Consider the following 20,498-nt stretch of genomic DNA (forward strand, 5'->3'; position numbering starts at 1 on the left):
AAGTTAACGTTGGTTTGGTTATAACATAATCAGTAACTTAATGACACATTCCAAGTTAGATCAATATAACCCCAACTTATATTGATTATACTCTAATTCTAAATCAGTTGAAATCGATTATATGAATTAATACTATCGATATTAATACATATATAAGCCTGTCAAAGTTTTTAAATTTTTTTTTTTTTTAATGTAAAATCGACACATAAATTGAAATAGAATAGTTTTTTTGAATGAGGAAACATTGAGAGTGAAGAATTAAGTACATCACATGCTAAAGAAATTGAGAGTACAATAAATTTGGGAGAACAGAGGTCAAGAAGTTGATGAGCAAATGCATGTCCCCAAACCCATGTGACTCACTTTCCCACACTATATATCAAACTATATTACACTAAGGGGTCCACTCACTAAATACCCTAAAACTTTATAATATATGGTTCACAATAGCCAATAAAAAGTTAGAGTACTTTACTCCTTTTTTAGTCATTAGGATCATCCTATAGGTGGGGATAATTTCGAAACAAAATTTATAATCAATTTTAATTTATATTTAGTTAGAAATACTTGCTAATTTTAATATTATTTTATCTCATCTAGTGTATCAAACATCTTCAAAAGACACATTTATCTAAATAGAATATATTTTTGTAATGAGCAGAACTTAAAATGATGGTGTCAATGCATAATTAATACTACAAGTTTCTTGGTTGCACCTACTTTTTTACATAAATGAAAAGATCGGTCACAGTTGTGGAACATTTAAGACACAATACGATAATAAATTCTCTGGTTACTTAACTTTTTTTTTTTATCACTTTATTTCAGCAACACAAGTCATACAAATCTCAAACCTCACGCAATTGGTGTACCCTTTAGTACTATTACACTCCCTCCGACCTTCGTCCCTAATTACTTATTTATTTTTTTTAGGCATAATACATAAGCATAACCCTTAACTTGGCTTCAACGGATAGCTATGCCCTCCAACTTTGAGTGTGCACAAGTAGACACTTGAACAAGTAGACACACGTGTCCTATATGACATAATACACATAAGACGCCATGTAAGACACAAAATTGATATGTAGGGTGTCATGTAGGACAGATGTGTCTATTTGTTCAATTTTATACATGTTTAAGTGCCTTCAGTGCACACTCAAAGTTAAAGGTCATAATTGTCAGTTGAAGCCAAGTTAAGGGTCATGTTTATGTATTACGTCCCTAATTACTTGTCCACTTTTGAATTGACACACCTATTAAGAAAATAATTTATTGACATAGTGATTTTACCATTTTATCCCTATTAATTATGAACTGGATGAATTAAAAACTTAAGATTAATTTTCAAGAAGTTTTACATTTTTCAAAGAAATTAATTGAGAATATAATATGTAAAAAAATTGTCCTTTCTGTTAAAATGGACAAGTAATTAGGAACAATTAAAAAAGGAAATGTGGACAAGTAATTAGGGACATAGGGAGTGTCTTTTTTTAGTTGTCCCTAATTACTTGTCCATAAATGAAAAGATCGGTCACAGTTGTGGAACATTTAAGACACAATACGATACTCCCTCCGTTCAAAAAAGAATGACCTCATTTCCTCTTTAGTCTATTTAAAAAAAGAATGACCTTTTTCCTTTTTTGTTAACATTTTACTTTCAGCTTTTCACGTGACATGTTTAAAGCCACAAGATTGAAGGGCAATTTAGTACATTTGACATAACTTTAATTTGGGACCACAAGATTCAAAAGTCTTCTTTATTTTCTAAAACTTTGTGTCAAGTTAAACCAGGTCACTCTTTGTGAAACGGAAGGAGTATTAAATTCTCTGATCACTTAACTTTTTTTATCACTTTCTTTCAGCAACACATGTTAAACAAATCCCAAAGAGAGTATTTTGCAGTACTTTTGAGACAAATCTTAACGTAACAAATAAAGTTATTATTACACGATTAAAAAGTTATGAGTTCAAATTATAAAATAAACTTTTTGTAAAAAAACCAGATTACAGACGTTAGATTCTTGTGATTTATTCTTTTCTGAATCTCACACGTAACAAGAGTTTATTGGGTTGCCTTCTAGTATTGTAGCATTTTGTATTCCTCGATTTATTAGTAAATTTTAATTTTAATCATTATGATTTATGATATATGACTTTATATTTTAACTTTTAATTGACTAAAATGTATTTTTGATCTTTTTATGTAGAAAATATCTATATTCGATCTTTTTTTTTAGAAGTATATTACTTTCCAATATGGATTAGCAATATAACATTAACGTAATACATTGATAGTTAAACCACAAAATAGTTAATAAATTTGAAAATTAGTGAATATTCATAAGCAAAGGAATAAGAAAATGCACATCTTAAGCAATTAAAGGTTTAATATATTTAATCATATCTCACAAAGACTAAAACTTAAATTTAATAATAACTAAGAGACCAGAAGTACTATTATCCAATAACAAAATTTTAAAAAAAAAATGAAAATGGGAGAAAATTGAACATTTTAGTTTCTTTTGGATGATTTTCTATCTTCTTAAAAAGATTATTTAAAAAAAAAAGAGATGGTGGTCACCTCACACATTAAAGAGCTTCATTTGTGTCACAGTGTAAGTGTGATTGTGCATGTACAAGTAGAAACTGTAAAGTCAAATCGAACTGACGAATCAAATCAAATCGGAAAAAAACGATTTATGGTTTGGTTTGGTAGGTTTGGCGGTTGAAAAAAAAATCGATCATTCTTAATTTGGTTTGGTATTAAAAGAAAAAAAGTCAAACTCAACTCAAAACAAACAGACAATATATATATATATATATATATATATATATATATATTTATTTATTTATTTATTTATTTATTTATATTTTTATTATTATTATTTTATTTTTTTTAATTTAATTTTATTTATAGATAAAAATATCATTTATAATCTACTTTGTTGATATATTTTTAGTTATTTTATAGTTTTCAATGTTTATATATTATTTTATTTTATTTATAGATTAAAAAATATTATTTATAATCTACTTTGTTGATATATTTTTAGTTAGTTTATAGTTTTCAATGTTTATATATTTTATTTCAAATTTGGGCTTGTAAAATTTGTAAATATTTTATTTTGTATTAAGATCCAAAGTTACAATTATATTGTTATAGTTTTTCAAATTCGAAGTTAACAATTTACTTTGTAAATACTTTATTTTGTATTCAGTTTGTCTCTAGCCTTTAGTCTTATTAATTTAACATAATGAACGTTGATGTTTCAAAAAAATATATTTTGTACTCCCGTCTTTTTGAAAATTTCTATCCATTTAACATTTTTTAAGTTTAGCTTATCACACAGGTAAGTGAAAATATATTTGATCTCTTTTTCAAATACCGTATAGTTGTACAAAAATCAAAAAACTGAAAAAACCTGAAAGAACCGACTAAAATCGAAATCGAAAAAACTGACTTTATGTGGTTTGATTTGGTTTTTAGATTTAATAAACCGACATAATTAATTTAGATTTTTTCTAATAAAAAACTAAATCAAACCGATCTATGTACACCGGTATGTAGAAGTAGAGAGTAGATAATTTCACATTGGAGGAGTGGTGGGGGCACCATTACTACCTTAGATTAAAGTAAAAATTAGGCAAATGACATAGTATAAGAAAGAAATTACTTCATTTCCCTACTCTTTCATTAATTACCAAAAATCCCATTTTTAGTGTTTTTTGGATACATAATATAGCAGTGTGGATACTTAATATAGCAGCGCGGATACTTTAATTAATAACGGGCGGATACTTAAATTATTAAGTTGTTAGCAGCACGGATACTTAATTAACGGGCGGATGCATAATATAGCAGCGCGGATACTTTAATTAATAACGGGCGGATACTTAAACTAATAAAGTATCCGGTTAAGTTGAATTGGGGGAAAATAAGGGATTTTTGTATTTTAGTAAAAGAGTAGGGAAATATTGAGAATAGGTAAAGAAGTGTTGTGTTTTTAAGTAATTTTTCCTAAATTAAATCAGATTGTCACATGGGTTAACTACCACATAATCAAATCAAGCCTGGTTGTAATAGTAATTTATTATAAACAGTTTGATTTTCTTTAGAATGATCGATTTTTCAAATTACATTTTACTATATAATAGTCATATTAAATGTTGTGTAATATAATATTTTGTGAAAAGTATATATTTGAGTATTTATAATAATTATCCTTAAAATTATGTATAGTAAATTTTATCAAATATAAATATCTAAAAGGAAAAATTTGTATTCAATGATATCCATCATATATGACCATAATTTCACAAGAAACGGCTAATGGCATTTTCCTTTTCTACATGTGTACTTTTTTTTGTTTGTTTAAATTGGTTAACAAATATATTCCTTCTTTTTGATATACGAAATCATTAAATTATTTCTTTATTTATACTATCAAATATCTTTGTAGTGGCAATGTATCTCTGAAAGTTTTATGAATAGTATATAGAGTTGTTATATATGTATATTGACATTTAACATTTAGTCATTTAATTGTTATAAACAAAATCATGTAAATTTATCTTTTTATACCTTTTATGTTATAAACAAAATAGAATACTTGTTAAATTTAAAATCTCCATTGATTTTCATATTTCGTTAATCTTGATTGTTGGTTACACATTTACATAAACTTATTAGCTTTTGCTCAAATCAAGTATAAATATTTACAAATATTTCACTATGGACTCAATTATACCGTAATAACTTGAGATGTTTGTAGCAACCCATAAACTTTAAAGAGAAAATTGTATGAAATAACAAATTATTAATTCAAAATAAATGTTATAACCGCAACAACAACAACAACATACCCAGTGAAATCCCACAAAGTGGGGTCTGGGGAGGGTAGAGTGTATGCAGACCTTACCACTACCTCGTGGAGGTAGAGAGGTTGTTTCCGGAGGACCCTCGGCTCAAGTACATCAAAACCAAGTAAAAGAAGAGGTAACAGTATATAAAACATAACATCCAATAAGAAAAATAGTGCATAATCAACAACGGAGACAATAACATCAAGAAAATATTGTGAGAGGTGAAACGCAGTAAACAACATATGGCTATAGGATCACAGACAAGAACTACAAGTGCCAGGCTAGGACTACTTCAAACGCTACCAACCCATACCCTCGCAAGGAAAGACAACACGCTAACTCTACTAACCTTCAACCTTAATACGCGACCTCCACTCCTTCCTATCTAGAGTCATGTCCTCGGTAATGTGAAGCTGAGTCAAGTCCTGTCTAATCACCTCTCCCCAATACTTTTTAGGCCTACCTCTACCCCTCCGCGTACCCTCTACAACCAGCCCCTCGCACCTCCTCACTGGGGCGTCTGCGCACCGTCTCTTCACATGCCCAAACCATCTCAGTCTCGCTTCCCTCAGCTTGTCCACCACAGAGGCCACTCCCACCTTCTCCCGGATAACCTCATTCCTAATCTTATCGCTCCTAGTGTGCCCACACATCCATCTCAACATCCTCATCTCCGCAACATGCATTTTTTGAACATGTGAGTTCTTGACTGGCCAACACTCCGCTCCATACAACAAGGCCGGTCTAACTACCACTCTGTAGAACTTACTTCATTTAATTTTAATTCGTAGCAAACACTTTGTCATTCGCCTCTCTCCCCGAAAATCTCGCTCGCCACTCTCTCTCGCCTCTCTCCTTTATACAAACACAAATGTATAAATTGCGTTTGTGTTTGTATAAAGCGAGAGAAAACTGTATATACACATACTTATTTCTTCGTCCTATACACTTATAATTATACAATACAAATCTTCTCCTGACCGGTTCTCTTTTGCCTTTCTCTCTTTCTCGCTTTATACAAAAACAAATTATACAAAATACAATGTATTATTTGTGTTTGTGCAAAGCAAGAGAGATTTGTATACAAAAATACAATTACATATACATATACAGATTTATATTTAAATACATACAATACACATATACATATACGACTGAAAATTCCAACAAAAAAACATATACTTATACAACTTACGGACTTAAAGTCAAGTCAGTTTCTTATTTGTATACATATTCCAAATATATACTTATACAATTGGGATGAATACCGAAATATAAAGATTAATAGTCATAGCAAACATAAAATTTGTTATGGAGCGCAATTATGCAAACTATAAATATAGCATACAAATATAATTTTTATGTTCGCTAAACCTAAAATTTACTTTTTTTTCTCTTGCAGCATCATGTTTATTGCTATGAATTCGTATTAAATCAGGTAACAGCAGTTTTCCAATTTCTTGTCTTTAATTTATTGGGTTCATTATCTATGAAGGGAAATTAAGAGAATGGATTTTCTGTTGGTTAACTGGAATACCTAGCAGTGTAGCTGATAGCCTGATACATATGCATTTATACGAGCTAGTGATTTTATTTTTTTTGTGACCACTATAATATCTGGGTCAGTTTTTGCACATCTTGACTAATTTCACGAGATATTTTTTTTATGACTATAGTGTCTGAGTCAGTTTTTGTGCATCTCGACTAATTCCATACCTGCCACCAAGCACTAGATAACTCTGTCCATTAGGCTAGGACATACAAGCTAGTGGCTTTAATTGGGTAAAATCTTCTATTCACCTCGAAGAGTACATATTTTACCATGTGTTTTCCACTTACGAAGTTCTAAAGAGACATTTTTCTTTGGCTTAATACATTGTCAATTAATTGCCAGCTTAATTTTAAGTGGGAACTTGGAGTTTTAACGGGTGGAGCGTATCAATGTTGAAAAAGCGTAACGGAGGATAAATATAACTTCTTCTTTTTATAGTACATGGACAAATACGACTCTTTTTGTTGTGTTTTTTCTACTTATGTTGTAAAAACATAAATTTCTCTTAAAAGTAATGAAAGAAACAAATGACATATAGCAAATGCCTCTCAAGGTATAGCAAGTGTATCATTAACAAGCCAGCTAACTTGTTTCCTATCTTAATTACTCGTAGGTCATAATGCAAGTCATAGAGTATGTTGGGTAAATCCTAATGTATGTTGGGTAATGCCAACATCCTGCCTATGGTAAGGCCCACGAGAGGCTGGGTGGCCTGACCGGAGTCATGATGGAATATGGCGTTTGCTTGGTAGACTTAATTAAGAAATAAAGTTGTATTTTTGCTATCAGCTATAACTTTGGCATTGATATTAAGCGTCTGATCCTAACAATGTACAGCTAAACACCTTTGCTAGTAAACTCACACCAAAAAAGAGATGTAATTAATTAGTTCCAAGCACCTTTCTTCATAATTTTATTTTCCAGCAGTTCAAGTGTAACAAGTTTACAAGCATGTGTGGTTGTATTGTCACACAAGTACGCAAAATATTGTTTCTTATGCATATGAGGCAACTTGATCACCAAAATATATCATTAGCATTTAGCCACATGAATTGGACAAGTTTGACATGTCAAAACCATTAAATCAACCCCTACCAAGATCCAAAAAATCATAACGCTACTAGTCGATGCTTTGCACATCAAATTTCTTCAACAGTTTCTTGTTTATGCATTGAATGGTCGGATCATAGAGACAAATTAGAACTGGAAAGAGAGCATTACTTGCAATAGAAAACAGTGCAGTTTTTGCACTGGATTTACATTAGTTCCTTTAACGCCAAAACAAAATGCAGAACGAGTTATACTAGTTCACAATTTCTACTTTAAACTTTAAAGGGCCTAAAAGTGATTGGATCATATCAACAAATTACACCTGGGAAGAGAGTATTATTCAGAATTGAAACCTATGTAGGTTTTGCACTAGCCTTGCATCAGTCTCTTTATGGTTACAAAAGAATTGCAGAAAGAGTTTCACTAGATCACAAATTTCTACTGTGGATGGCCTGAAAAGAATTCTCTCCAAGGAGCTCACATTTCAGATTCAAACCCAATATTCCAAAATCCTTCAGGAGTTAAAGGAGGTGCATATCTGTATCGATGCCTTGAAACTCCATCATGATGCTCACACCGTAGGTTTTGCCTATTACCATTGGACTCCTTATCTTCACCAGGAAGAACAGCATCATAAAACTTTTTACATTGCAGGCATTCGACCCCTTTTAAATTTTCTCGTTCAGCTTTCTTTCTCACAGGTTCAATGTATTTGTAGCCTGTCGCACCAGACCTGGCCGGAGGCAGCATTTCCTGCTTTTTAGGGTCGTTATTAATATTCATGTCCTGAGTCTCATCATCTGAGTCTTCAATTTTTTTGTCTTTTGAATTTGGATTCGCGCGATTCTGAACCTCATCCTTCATCACCTTTCCTAAGTTTCCTTTGATATTCTCCAGGGGAGTATCGAGAAAATCATCATGAGGATCAGGTCCAACTCGACTCTGATGAGATCTGGTATCCCTCCAATAAGAAAGAGGACGCTTTGTACCAGCTGTTGGGCAAGATTTGACATTGGCTGGAATGTTAGGTGCAACAAAAGCACTTGAAGTTGGAGGTGAGATGGAGTTGGATCTTGGGATCAGGCTAGCTCCTTGGTCATCGTCCAGGACTTCCTGTTTGTCTTCTTGCTTAATTACTTTGCAGGCAAAACCAGAAGCCTGAGGAACTTTATTTTCAACCTCTAATAAAGATGGAATAAGTTGTTAGACAATCTCAATTCCGTTTCCTATTCATTTGGAAATTAAATTCCACTTAGGATTTGCTAAAACAGTGAGCTTCCTTGTGCAGAGGCATATATTCCAATGTAGATAAACAGGAAGAAGGAAAAAGAATTGAGCAATTATTAGGTGATTGATTAACATGCTTCTTTTTTGGGAGGAATCAAATAGAAGTCCCATAGACAAGGTATGACATTAGACAATGTATGCATCATGTTGAATAGTGTAGAAATAGCAATAAGTCGCAAGCATTCTAGAGGATTAAAACTTACCACGTGAAGTTAGAGGACTCTGGTCAGTCTGTAATGCACTGTGTTCTAATAATTTGCTTTGTAGGTGCATGTTCTCTGAAGTAAGACCATATCTTGCACATAGAAAGTTGTACTGTGATTTCAGACTTTTATAAGAAGCAATCATATCCTTTCTTCTCTTCTTCTCAGCCAACAACTCAGATTCTTTTGCTTGAATCAGATGAAGTAACTTCCCATGTAATTCCATTCCCTTAGACGAATCCTTGCCTCTCTCTCTCAGATTTGTCTGAAGCTTATCAACCTTTTCCTCCGATTCTCTCAATTTGGCTAGTACCTTTTTGTTCTCCTTCTCAAGCTCTTCCAACTCCTGCCCTGTCTTTGACCTTTCTAAAGAATACAAATCTATCTGTTGACGAAATTGATCATGCAACTTCCTTCCTTCCTCTACTTCAGACTTTTTATTCGTGAGTTCTTTCTGCAGATCATAAACATCAGTTTCCAGATTCTTTACTTTGGTCATAAGTGGTTGTTTCTCATTCTTGTATTGATTCAACAAATCATCATTCTTCATGATTTCTGCATCCAGCAACTGAACTTTACTTAGTAAATTTTCTTGCATTTTCTGTCCTTTTTCTACTGCAGCTGTCTTCTCTCTAAGCTCCTCGTTGAGTTCATCTACTCTTCTTCGTGTAGTTTCAAGCTCAGCAAGAAGCTTGGCTGTCTTCTGTTCATATTCTTTTAGTTGCTTTTCTTTATATGCTGCTGAAGAAGTTTTTGAATGAGCCAATTGGACAAGCTTATTGTGCAACTCTAGTCCACCGTCAACTTCTATCGAGTTATTCTTGAGTTCTATCTGCAACCTGCCAACTTCAAGCTCTGAACTCTGTTGTTTTTTCACTAGCAGGAAAACTCTATCTTCAAGTTCTCTCTGTGGGTTCTCATACTTGCAAACAAGTGGGGCACTTGTTTCAAGAAGAATACATGATCTCCGGATTGTTTCCCTTAAATCGTTTATTTCACTAGTTCTCTGTTTCAACTCATTTTGAAGCTCCTTAACATGATTAGCTGAGGACAATTCAGAATCCAACAGCTTTGAATTCTCCATTTTCAGGGATTGGTTTTCTTGAAGAACCTTCTGCTTTTCAAATTGCATCTTTTCCATCTGTAGAAACAGATCTTTTTCCTTTTCTTTCCATGAAGTTTCAGCAGCACTTCTTGCCTCAGAATATATTTGCTTAAAATTAGACTGGAAGTTTGGGAAGAGTTTACTACAGAAAATATACTCTATCTGAGAAATCCTATCTTTTGCTTCCTCGATAGTGGCAACAAGAATGGTACTAAGTCCAGAAACATACTTTGCATCAGCATTATCAGCAGAATATGCTGTCTGCAGAGATTGTTGTGGGTGGTTTGCCATATCTGAAAATAAAATACACAAAATGAAAATCTGACATCGCTATTGTAATTCAACAGCCAAAGATCCCAATTACATTGTAAAGAACTTTCCTCACGGAGCTTTACTGGAGCAGCAAAATACTTTATTTTCTTATCAATCAGTATGTATATTCCAAGAATTATCTGCAAAACAATTTGTAACAATATAATTTCAAGACTTCCTCCAACCATTAGATTTCCCGGTATTGATCTATATTATAAAGGGAGCTCCACAAAGATGTTGTGTCTATGATTGGAAAACAGCTTTCTGAAAAACATTTTCCATAAGGAAGTTATTTTCTGGTATTTTTGTTGTTGGAAATTATATTTTCCAAGGAAACATTTTCCGTCAAAAGGGGGAAACGACTTCCATTACCTATGAATGGAAATCATTTCCATGTAATATCCTTACTCTTACTTCATATAGCTTTCTCCAAACAACATTTAGACATTATCATAATCTTCAATACTCATAAAATTTCACCAAAACACTGTCCAATTTGCTGATAATATTATCAACCTCTGGTAATTATTTTCCGATAAATATCTTTTTAATCACCAATCAAACACTAAAAATAAGTGAGAAAAACACTTCTTTTTTAGGAAAACTGTTTTCCCTCTTCGTGCCAAAAGTATTCTTTGCTTCATTAAGGACATACTTTATTTGATGTATCAAAAAGTGCAAGGTTGAATTTTATTGCTTCAAGTTATATCCTATCATGCTAGCATCTGATTAACATGCAGAGTTATAAATGCTGATAAAATGAAGAGAACAAAAGCCCAATGAACACAAGTAATTATGATAATTGTATTGTATGGAGAGGCTTCCTTAACAAAATCTTGTGATTTTCAAGGCTCAAATGGGTAGCTAGTCATATAATCCTTGTAAGATAACAAGTCATTAAATTTTTGGCAAAATTTCGATAAGCAACTGGAAACTGGCCAAACAAATATTGAAGCAGAAGTTTCAGTTTCTAGAGAAGTCACACAATTACGATAAATATTCCGCTTGGTATATAATCCAGCAATGAAAATTATTCCATTTTTACGCCATTATTCTACTTTACCTTTCTCCAGCAGCAATTTCAGAAAATTGTTACTATTATCACATTGAGCAAATTAAAGTTGAGGATTGCTTTAGCAGTAGAAGAAAACACATCAATTGTACTTCAATTCACAGATCGGATTTTACCATCTCAGCTCAAAAATGAACTAGGGCTTTTCTCGGTAATCTACAGAACAAGAGATAAACAGATAGATAAAGAGAGGAACTTACACCTCGGATTCGACGGAAAAGGAGATGGCCTATTATTTCGCCGGAGAGCGACGGGGCTGATTAATGTCGCAAACTTGGGAGCGTGGCGTCTGCTTGCCGGAGAAGACCAGTTTTGAGTAAAATTTTGAAATTGGAGCGGGAATTGATATTTTGGGTTCGATTTTGGAGCCTATTTGTTGTCCTCCCCCCTCCAACCCGATCTATGGATATGAAATCTATTGGGCCGAATGTAATCAATTGGGTAAAATTAAGGGAAAAATTCATAAATAACTACTACTATATGAAGTATAATGGGCTTCCTAAACTAGAGTTTACCTATTTACGCAATATAGCTATAGTTTAAATAGTTAAAACAAATCTCATTTGTATATTTCAATTTTTTTAATTAATTATACAAAATGGTGTTAAAGTTTAGTTAACTAAATATGCTGCAATTTTTGGTGTAATTATGAAAAAGGATCCTTTAATTAAAGGTTATTGAATCTAATTAGAATACCTTACCAAATAAGTCTTCTTCTTAAAGTAAAATCTCTCAACAAAATCAAAATTCAAAATTTCAGATTCTCCCTCCTAATCGTGTATATCCAAATCAATTTCAATTTCAAACTGAACGTCTTGTATTTTACCAGTTTGAATTGTATAGTTATGAATTAATAACAAAATATTGATTTTAAGCGTATTCACATTGTGTATGAAATAGTTGATTGATTTGTATAGTTTGATTATGAGTACTTCACGATTATGATTAAAATGCATGGTGGTTTGTGTGTAGTAATTGTATATGTGTATAATTAGTATAGATATGCAGATTAAGTTTGCTTTTTATGTATTTGTATGTGTTTCTAAATGTATTATATATTATATAGTTTGTATATAATTTGTTATATATTTTAAGACAACAGATATGTATATTTGAATAATATTCGTATTTGACTTATATTAATATGTATATGTCATGGATTGAATTGTATGTTAGATAATTTCTATATTTAATTTTGTGTAATTGTTGAAATACATTTGTGTCTTGATATTATGTAATATGTACACCTAAGGCATATAATATAGTGATTATATACAAACAACCTATTGAACTTAAATATACGTATACAAATAAAAATAACATAAAAAGAAAAAATAAAAATACCTCAACATTATCTTCCTCTCGTTTGTTATTAATTATGTAGCATGTACAATTAACTAAAAGTACAACCAATTTATTATCCCATACACAACTTAAATCATACATATACAAATCAAGAAAAACTAAAACAAGACTATACCTCAAAATCTTTTGCTTCTAGAAGATGTTTCTTATACTCTTTTTTTTTTCAAGAATCATTAAGCCGGAATCATTAACTCTTTTTTCCTCTCCTTTTTTTTTTTTTCTTTGGAGCTTTTAACACAGATTTGTTGCATCATAATGAGGTTATTGTGAAACTTAAATCTAGTCTCCTTCTCTCCTATATTTGAATTAATGGTTTTAGATTTGGTAATGGAACTTGCAATTCCTTCAAAATCTTGAGTTAATCCCAACGAAAATTGTGGAGATTGTTCCTCCATGATTAGAACGATGGAACCGAACGGATTCGAGATTCTGACTGTGAAACAATGAAAAAGTTGAAAAATTATACAAATAAAAAAAATTAAAAAAGTTAAGAAAAGAAGAAGAGATTACCTGGACTGGATTTGGATAATTAGGAAGTTGATTCAAAATTTTCAAAATTTGAATTTTGAACCAGTTGAGAGATTTATGGGGTAGTGAGCGGATTAAGGAGAAAATTAGCGAGTGAGTTAGAGAGAGGTTATGAATAGATTTGTATAAAAGGGATAATGAGATTCTACACAATCCCAAACAAATAGGTGGACCCCACATAACCATTTCTTAAACAATACCCAATTTCATATAATTAATTCAAATTAGGGAAAATTAGCAAACTAGTCAAACTTCCTAACATAATTATTAAAAACATCTACACTTTAAAATAATTATTGAAAATGTCAATATGTCAATATTTTAGCAAATAAAATGTATCCAATTGATTTTCTGTCCTTTTATTTCTCAAATCAGGCCCTACATTCATCTAATTTTACTCCTTATACGTGAAAATGAAGAAAAAAACTATCATTACCCACTTTCCCCTCTTTCAAGATTTTTATCCCAATTTCTTCCTTTCTCTCTCTTGAGTTTTTCACCATTGTTCTCTCCTTTTCTTGTCTCTCTCTTGAGTATTTCACCATTGTTCTCTTCTTTTCTTGTCTAAGAAAATCACCTCTTCTACTTTCCTCCAATTTGTTCAAGAAATCTCACAATTCCTTCAAAATATTTTTCACTCACTGATAAAGGTAAATACATTGTCACCAAATATCTTTTGATTTTCAAAATTGGGTGCTGAAGATTTCGAAAAACTTGTTGAAGACCAAGTTGAGGAAGAACAATTTCCTATTAGTTTGTTTTGTATTTATAGTTTTTTTTTTAGAATTTTGTGTCCTTTCTCAATTAATATTCAAATCTGTTTGTATGCTATTAATATTTATATTCATTCAAAATCTCATGTTACATAGATATGAATCGTATATTTGTTCCTAATTTGAATTCATCACAAAGGTATGTCAACTAGATATGTTTTTATTTAGAGGAAGAACAACATCCTATTGGTTTGTTTTGATAATTGTTTTAAAAAATTTGTATCATTTCTCAATTTGTATCATTTCTCAATTTGTATTCAAAATCGTATGTATGCTATTAATATTTGTATTCATTCAAAAATCATGTTGCATAGTTTATGAATCTGGTATTGTTCCTAATTTGTATGCATTCTAAAGGTATGTCAACTTGTTATGTATTTTATTTAAGAATGGTTGCAACAAATATTCACTTATTCTTTCTTAGTTTTACATTTTATTCTCACTTTTTCATCATACTGTTTTTTGTATTTTATATATTATTAGACAAAATACTACATAAAAGCTAGAATGAATACAAACGCAAATAAAATACATATTGGAATAAATACGACTTAAGAAAGGGTACAAGATTTTGAAGAAAACAATACATGAATACAAATACGTTTCTCAAATAACTATAGATTCATTTGGCATAACTATTGGAATGAATACAAACTAATAAAAAAATACAAGTTTCATTATACAAAATACAACATGAAAACTATAATGAATACAAATAATATACATATTGGAATGAATACGATTTAAAAAAGGTTACAAAATTCTGGAAAACAAAAATACATTGTGAAAAAGGCACACGTTTGAGTTTTCTTTAAAAAATGTAACTGATGAGAAAATTATGTGATATTTAACTTTTTTTGAAATATTTTCTCCCCTGATTTTCTCCATTATGTTATTAAACAATTGTATTCTTTCAAATTAAAAAAATACATAAATAAGATATATAACAAACTAACATATTGACACTTTTAATAAATATTGAAAATGTAGCTAAGGGATCCTATTAAATGCTAAAATATTGACATTTTGAAAATTTCCCATTAAAATTATAGTCGTTTAGCACAATTAACTACTAATTGTTAGCTTAGTTATATAATTTTCCCTAAAATTAAGTACAAATTAAACAAAATTCATTACATTAAATTTCTTACACAAAAAATAACTCATATAAAAAATAAAAAAATTCAAAAATAGCAAACACAATAGATATGTATTATAAGGCTCTATAGTTATAGTTTTGATAAATGCACTTCATAACTATAGTTCTGTTTGCTATGGAGACTACGATTGTATATATATTTCGTGCGAATTTGTATATTTCGCTTGTCCGTTTGTATATTTAATTTTGTTGCGAATATACAAATATGGCAAGTGTATACAAATTTTGTATTTATACATTTAGAGTTTTTTTCATAACTCCGTTTGTATATCCTGATTGCCAATAAACAAACAAGGTAATCTATTGTATTTTTTTCATAAATCACATACAAATAGCTAGGATAAACATATACAAATTTTGAATTTATACAATCAAGAATCGAATTATACAAAAAAATGATTTATTCAATCAGACGAATTATACAAATTAAATGAATAACAAGACTTGGGGAGACTATGACTACGAATCACAATTTTCCAAAACAATAATTATAACATTTAATATCGTTTAAATGTTTTTATTTTGCACAATTCTACCTTTAAAAAAATAACTCACTTATTACAATAAGTGGCCACTAGCCTATTTATCTTAAGATTTGGCCCTTCTTCTTCTTCTTCTTCTTCTTTTTCTTCTTCTTTTTCTTCTTCTTCTTCTTCCTCCTCCTCCTCCTCATCCTCCTCTTCTTCTTCTTCTTCCTCTTCCTCTTCTTCTTCTTCTTCCTCTTCCTCTTCCTCCTCCTCTTCCTCTTCTTCCTCTTCTTTCTCTTCCTCTTCGTCTTCTTCTTCTTCCTTTTCCTCCTCTTCCTCTTCCTCCTCTTCCTCTTCTTTTTCTTCTTCTTCTTCTTCCTCTTTCTCCTCTTCCTCTTCTTCCTCTTCTTCCTCTTCCTCCTCGTCTTCTTCCTCCTCTTCTTCTTCGTCCTTTTCTTCTTCTTCTTCTTCTTCTTCTTCTTCTTCTTCTTCTTCTTCTTCTTCTTCTTCTTCTTCTTCTTCTTCTTCGTGACTTGACTCAAGCCCATCATACATAATTCGATTTCCTCTTCTTCATGTTCTATAGATCAAAAGCATCCAATAGCGCCTTGCCGATTTAGAATTCGAACACAAAATGGTCATATGTAAGCAATTCTTCTTATTCTTCTTCTTTCTTAGTTGAAGTTCCCTCCTCTTCATCGTCTTCTTCCTCCTCCTTTCCTTTTTTTTCTTCTTCTTCTTTTTCTTTTTCTTAATTCTTGTTCTTTTTATTCTTCTTCGTCTTCCTCCTCTTCTTCGTCTTCTTCCTCTCCCTTCCCCTCTTCCTCTTCTTCGTCTCCCTCCTATTCGTCATCTTCCTCTTCCTCTTCTTCATCTTCCTCCTCTTCGTCCTCCTCCTCCTTTCTTATTCCTCCTCATCTTCTTTCTCTTCCCCCTTTTCTTCTTCCACATTTTTTTCTTCATCATCATCTTCGTCTTCCTTTCGTATTCCTTATCTTCGTCCTCTTTTTCTTCTTCTTTGTTTTAAAGTTGTGCGGGCTTAGGCTCAAAGCAGACAATATCACTAGTGGGTTGGACCGTTACAAATGGTATCAGAGGCAATCATGTGTCAGCCTTGTCGATGTGGGCCAGAGTTCAACTGAGATTAGGCAAATCTCGGTAAGGCAGGGCAAACCTCAGTGCTGAGTCTAGGCAAATCCCATTCGATGGGAAAAACCTCAGCGAGGACTCTGAGTCCATAGAGGAGATGTATGTGACGCTCCAACTTAAGATAAAACCCCCACATCGGCTAAACACAAAAGAGCCTAACTCAACCCCAAAAGCTAGCTCATGAGGGGAGATTTGTCCAAGACCAGTTTTCAATCCTTCTATCGATGTGGGACTTCTTAACACTCCCCCCGCATGCCTAGACCTCAATTGTAGCATGAACACTTCTAAATGGGGGCCCAATATCGATTAACAATAACTTAGGATGGACTTGACTCTAATACCATGTAAATTAGGTCTTAGACCTAACTCACACCTCAAAATCTAGCTCAATGGGAGGAGAATTGGCCAAGTCTTATAAGAAGTCCACCCATCTCATTATCTATATTAAAAACCATTCAAACGGAAGACCTTCAGTGTTGCACATTGAAAAAGATATCCTGTAGCAATTTCAACCAGTTCACCAAACTCACTTTGATATCTCAATGTGCCTAAGAAAATATATATTAATATCTCAAGATATATAACTATATATACATAATTTTTTTCGAAATTAACGAATACATATATATCCACACCTTTCTACATAGGTCCTCCTCTTGACCTCACCACCTTGTTACAATGCTCATTGATTATTTTTGGCTATTATGTCTTTTAATTTTATATGGCCATCCAATTATCTACATTTTCACCCTAATAACTATTTATGTACTTGTACCATCTTATATAATTAAAATAACCTATAGTGGTCTTTAGAGTTCGGAACCTAAATAAGCCACAAAAAGATAAAAGTGACCTAAATAAGTCACTATTCTAGTAAGTAAATAAAATAGACTTAGTGTAAGAAACAATTCTGTTTTATGCAATATTTTAAACATTTTCCGTTAGTCTCATAACGTGTATATTTTAATATATAACGAAACTATTTTTTACACCTTGTATAACGAAACCATTTCTTACACTTTGTAAAGTGCAAGTTTTTCTTACACTTTGTAAAGTGGAAGTTTAAGAAAAAAATATGTTTTACAAAGAGGAATATTTTCACGTTTTGCATTAAATTGTATTTCTTTATGAAGCTTTTGCAGTGTTTGTCATACAATTATATTGATTTGACGTATCATAAAAATGGAAAAAATTATTGCATTATGTATTTTTATTTTTTTTATTCTGAAAACTCCTCCAAGCTCTATTTAAGGACGTTCAAACATAACACCTTCAACATCCGCGTTAATCTCCTTGATCATCTCCATTTTTTCCAAAATTTTCTTCTGACAGTGATTTGCAGCTGCCCATAAAAGATTGTTCAAAGTGACCTTTTTTTTTTTTTTGAAATTTGGCCTTCAAATGTCTTAAACAAAAACGATGAAACCCAAATGGGGCTTGCCAATTTGGAGAATTATACAAGATGCAAATATTCCGTGATGCCTATCTGATATCAAGGCTACACCTCTACGACCCTTGCCAAGGTGCAAGTGTAAATGATCCAAAAATAAAGTCCACATCTCCATGCTTTCATTCACATGTTGAAGGTGTTATGTTTGAACGTCCTTAAATAGAACTTGGAGGGGTTTTCAGAATAAAAAAATAAAAATACATAATGTAATAATTTTTTCAGTTTTTATGATATGGCAAATTAATATAATTGTATGATAAACACTGCAAAAGCTTCATAAAGAGATATAATTTAATGCAAAACGTGAAAAATATTCCTCTTTGTAAAACATAATTTTTTCTTCCACTTTATAAAGTGTAAGAAAAACTTCCACTTTACAAAGTATAAGAAATAGTTTCATTATATATTAAAATATACATTTTATGAGACTAATGGAAAACATTTGGAATATTGCATAAAACATAATTTTTTCTTCCACTAAGTCTATTTTAGGTACTTACTAGAATAGTGACTTATTTTGGTCACTTTTATCTTTTTATGGCTTATTTAGGTTTCGATCTCGTGGTCTTTATACTTCTTAGATTTGAAAAAAAGGAATTTATAATTTCAGCTTAAGAAACCAATTGTCAAGAGAGAGGCGAGTCAAACAACCGTTCCAACAATTTGTACACAAAGGGACAAAAGTTGTAACATTCGCTAAAACCCATAGCGAAAAAATAAAGAGCATATTCTTCTCTTCTCCGGCGACACTCGCTCTTCTTTCGCTTTCTCCTTTTTGCTTAAACTCACCGGTGAATTTCTCTGTTCAAGTTAAAACTCAATAAACCCAGTTTCCATTTAACTTTCTCCTTTTGGAAATTTTAGTTTAATTTGTTTGCTTGACAGAAATTTTGTCGTCTAATTTTTGGTTTTTGTTTTATTTTTCATACCCATTGATATGCAGTTCAATTCTATATACATTTCAGTCTTATCAAGAGAGCTTTAGTTCTTCCGTTGCTGAATTTGGTTAGTCAAAGAATCTTATGTTGTTGCCATTGCTTCACAAGTATCATTTGGTTTACTGGGATTTGTCTTCTTTTTTTCCCCCTAATTTCGTTCCCTTTTATAGTTAAAGTTTTTCCTTTTATATGTATGCGCTGCCTTTTCCTGGAATGTCATGTAATTTTTACTGAAGGGGTTAGGTGTATAATGAGATTTTGTTGAATGAGTAGTTTAATGGTTTTGGTACATTTTCTTCCTTGCAACTGAAACTCTCAGATTATGTATGCAAGAGTAACTGTTTTGCTGTGGAGTGAGAGAGGAACACCTAATGATGAACAATTTCGAAATTTAGGATAGTGTACAATCATATGCCGGTCACAAAGCACCTGACCCTAATGATTTTCCCATGCCTTTTTTCTCTCTCAGTGTTGGGAGGTGCTGTGTGAGGATGTTATTGTTGCTATTTTAATTTTCATGAAAGATGTGTTTTTGAAAAGAACTTTAATGCCACATATGTGGCTTTGATTCCAAAGCAGATGAAGCAAATGAGTTGACAGACTTTAGACCTATTAGTATGATAGATAGTATCTACAAAATTATTTCCAAGCTACTTATTGAAAGACTAAAAAGGAGATAGCTAAACTGGTGGGTGGACAACAAATGACTTTTGTAAGAGGAGGCCAAATCATGGATGTTTTTTTTATTGCCATTAAATGTGTGGGCTCAAGAACTAAAAGCAAACAACCGGGCATTCTTTGGAAGTTGGATATATAGTAGGCCTATGATCATCTAACTTCTGGTTGAAGCTCAGAAAGATGGATTGTGGTGCTAGATGGATCAAGTTCTATGTAAGCTCAATTAAAATTTCTATTTTGGTCAATGGTTCACCAACATATTTCTTTTAATCTCAGAGAGGCTTGAGACAGGGTGAGCAACGTCCCTTTTCTTGTTCACCATTGCAATGGAAAGTCTTAATGATATGTTGAAGAAACACAAACAACTAACTGGATAAAAGGCTTCAATGTCTCTACTAGAAATGATATAAGCCTGGAGATATCTCACTTGCAAAATGCAAATGACACTCTGATATTTTGTGATGCTGATATTAAGCGGTTGAAAATGTTGAGGGTGATTTTTGTTCCATTTAAAACTATCTCTAGGTTATATGTCAACTGGAAT

The 20,498-nt window shown here is 31.8% G+C and overlaps 2 protein-coding genes across 3 annotated transcripts in view; one reads left to right on the forward strand and one right to left on the reverse strand.

Annotated features, from left to right (window-relative positions):
- The window catches only part of LOC125843766 (protein M7), a 236,831-nt gene that overhangs the window by 76,525 nt on the left and 139,808 nt on the right, over positions 1-20,498 (forward strand). The window lies entirely within an intron of this gene.
- LOC125843577 (protein gamma response 1) lies at positions 7,629-11,800 on the reverse strand. 2 transcript variants are annotated; one of them, XM_049522723.1, is made up of 4 exons: positions 11,648-11,793; positions 10,428-10,515; positions 8,959-10,356; positions 7,629-8,649 (listed from the first exon to the last, which is right to left on the reverse strand). In XM_049522723.1, the coding sequence occupies exons 3-4, from the start codon at positions 10,352-10,354 to the stop codon at positions 7,946-7,948; spliced, it is 2,100 nt and encodes a 699-aa protein (XP_049378680.1). In that variant the 5' UTR covers positions 10,355-10,356; positions 10,428-10,515; positions 11,648-11,793; the 3' UTR covers positions 7,629-7,945. The 2 variants fall into 2 exon arrangements, with proteins under 2 accessions (XP_049378680.1, XP_049378671.1); XM_049522714.1 differs by lacking the exon at positions 10,428-10,515 and having other exon boundaries at positions 11,648-11,800.

This window comes from Solanum stenotomum, chromosome 1 (assembly GCF_019186545.1).
Source record: "Solanum stenotomum isolate F172 chromosome 1, ASM1918654v1, whole genome shotgun sequence".
NCBI lineage: Eukaryota > Viridiplantae > Streptophyta > Magnoliopsida > Solanales > Solanaceae > Solanum > Solanum stenotomum.

Coding starts and splice junctions, on each gene's coding strand:
- LOC125843577 (XM_049522714.1), bottom strand. CDS start 10,354: ATGGCAAACCACCCACAACAATCTCTGCAGACAGCATATTCTGCTGAT. Junction 8,650..8,958: donor GAGTCCTCTAACTTCACGTG/GTAAGTTTTAAT, acceptor CATCTTTATTAG/AGGTTGAAAATAAAGTTCCT.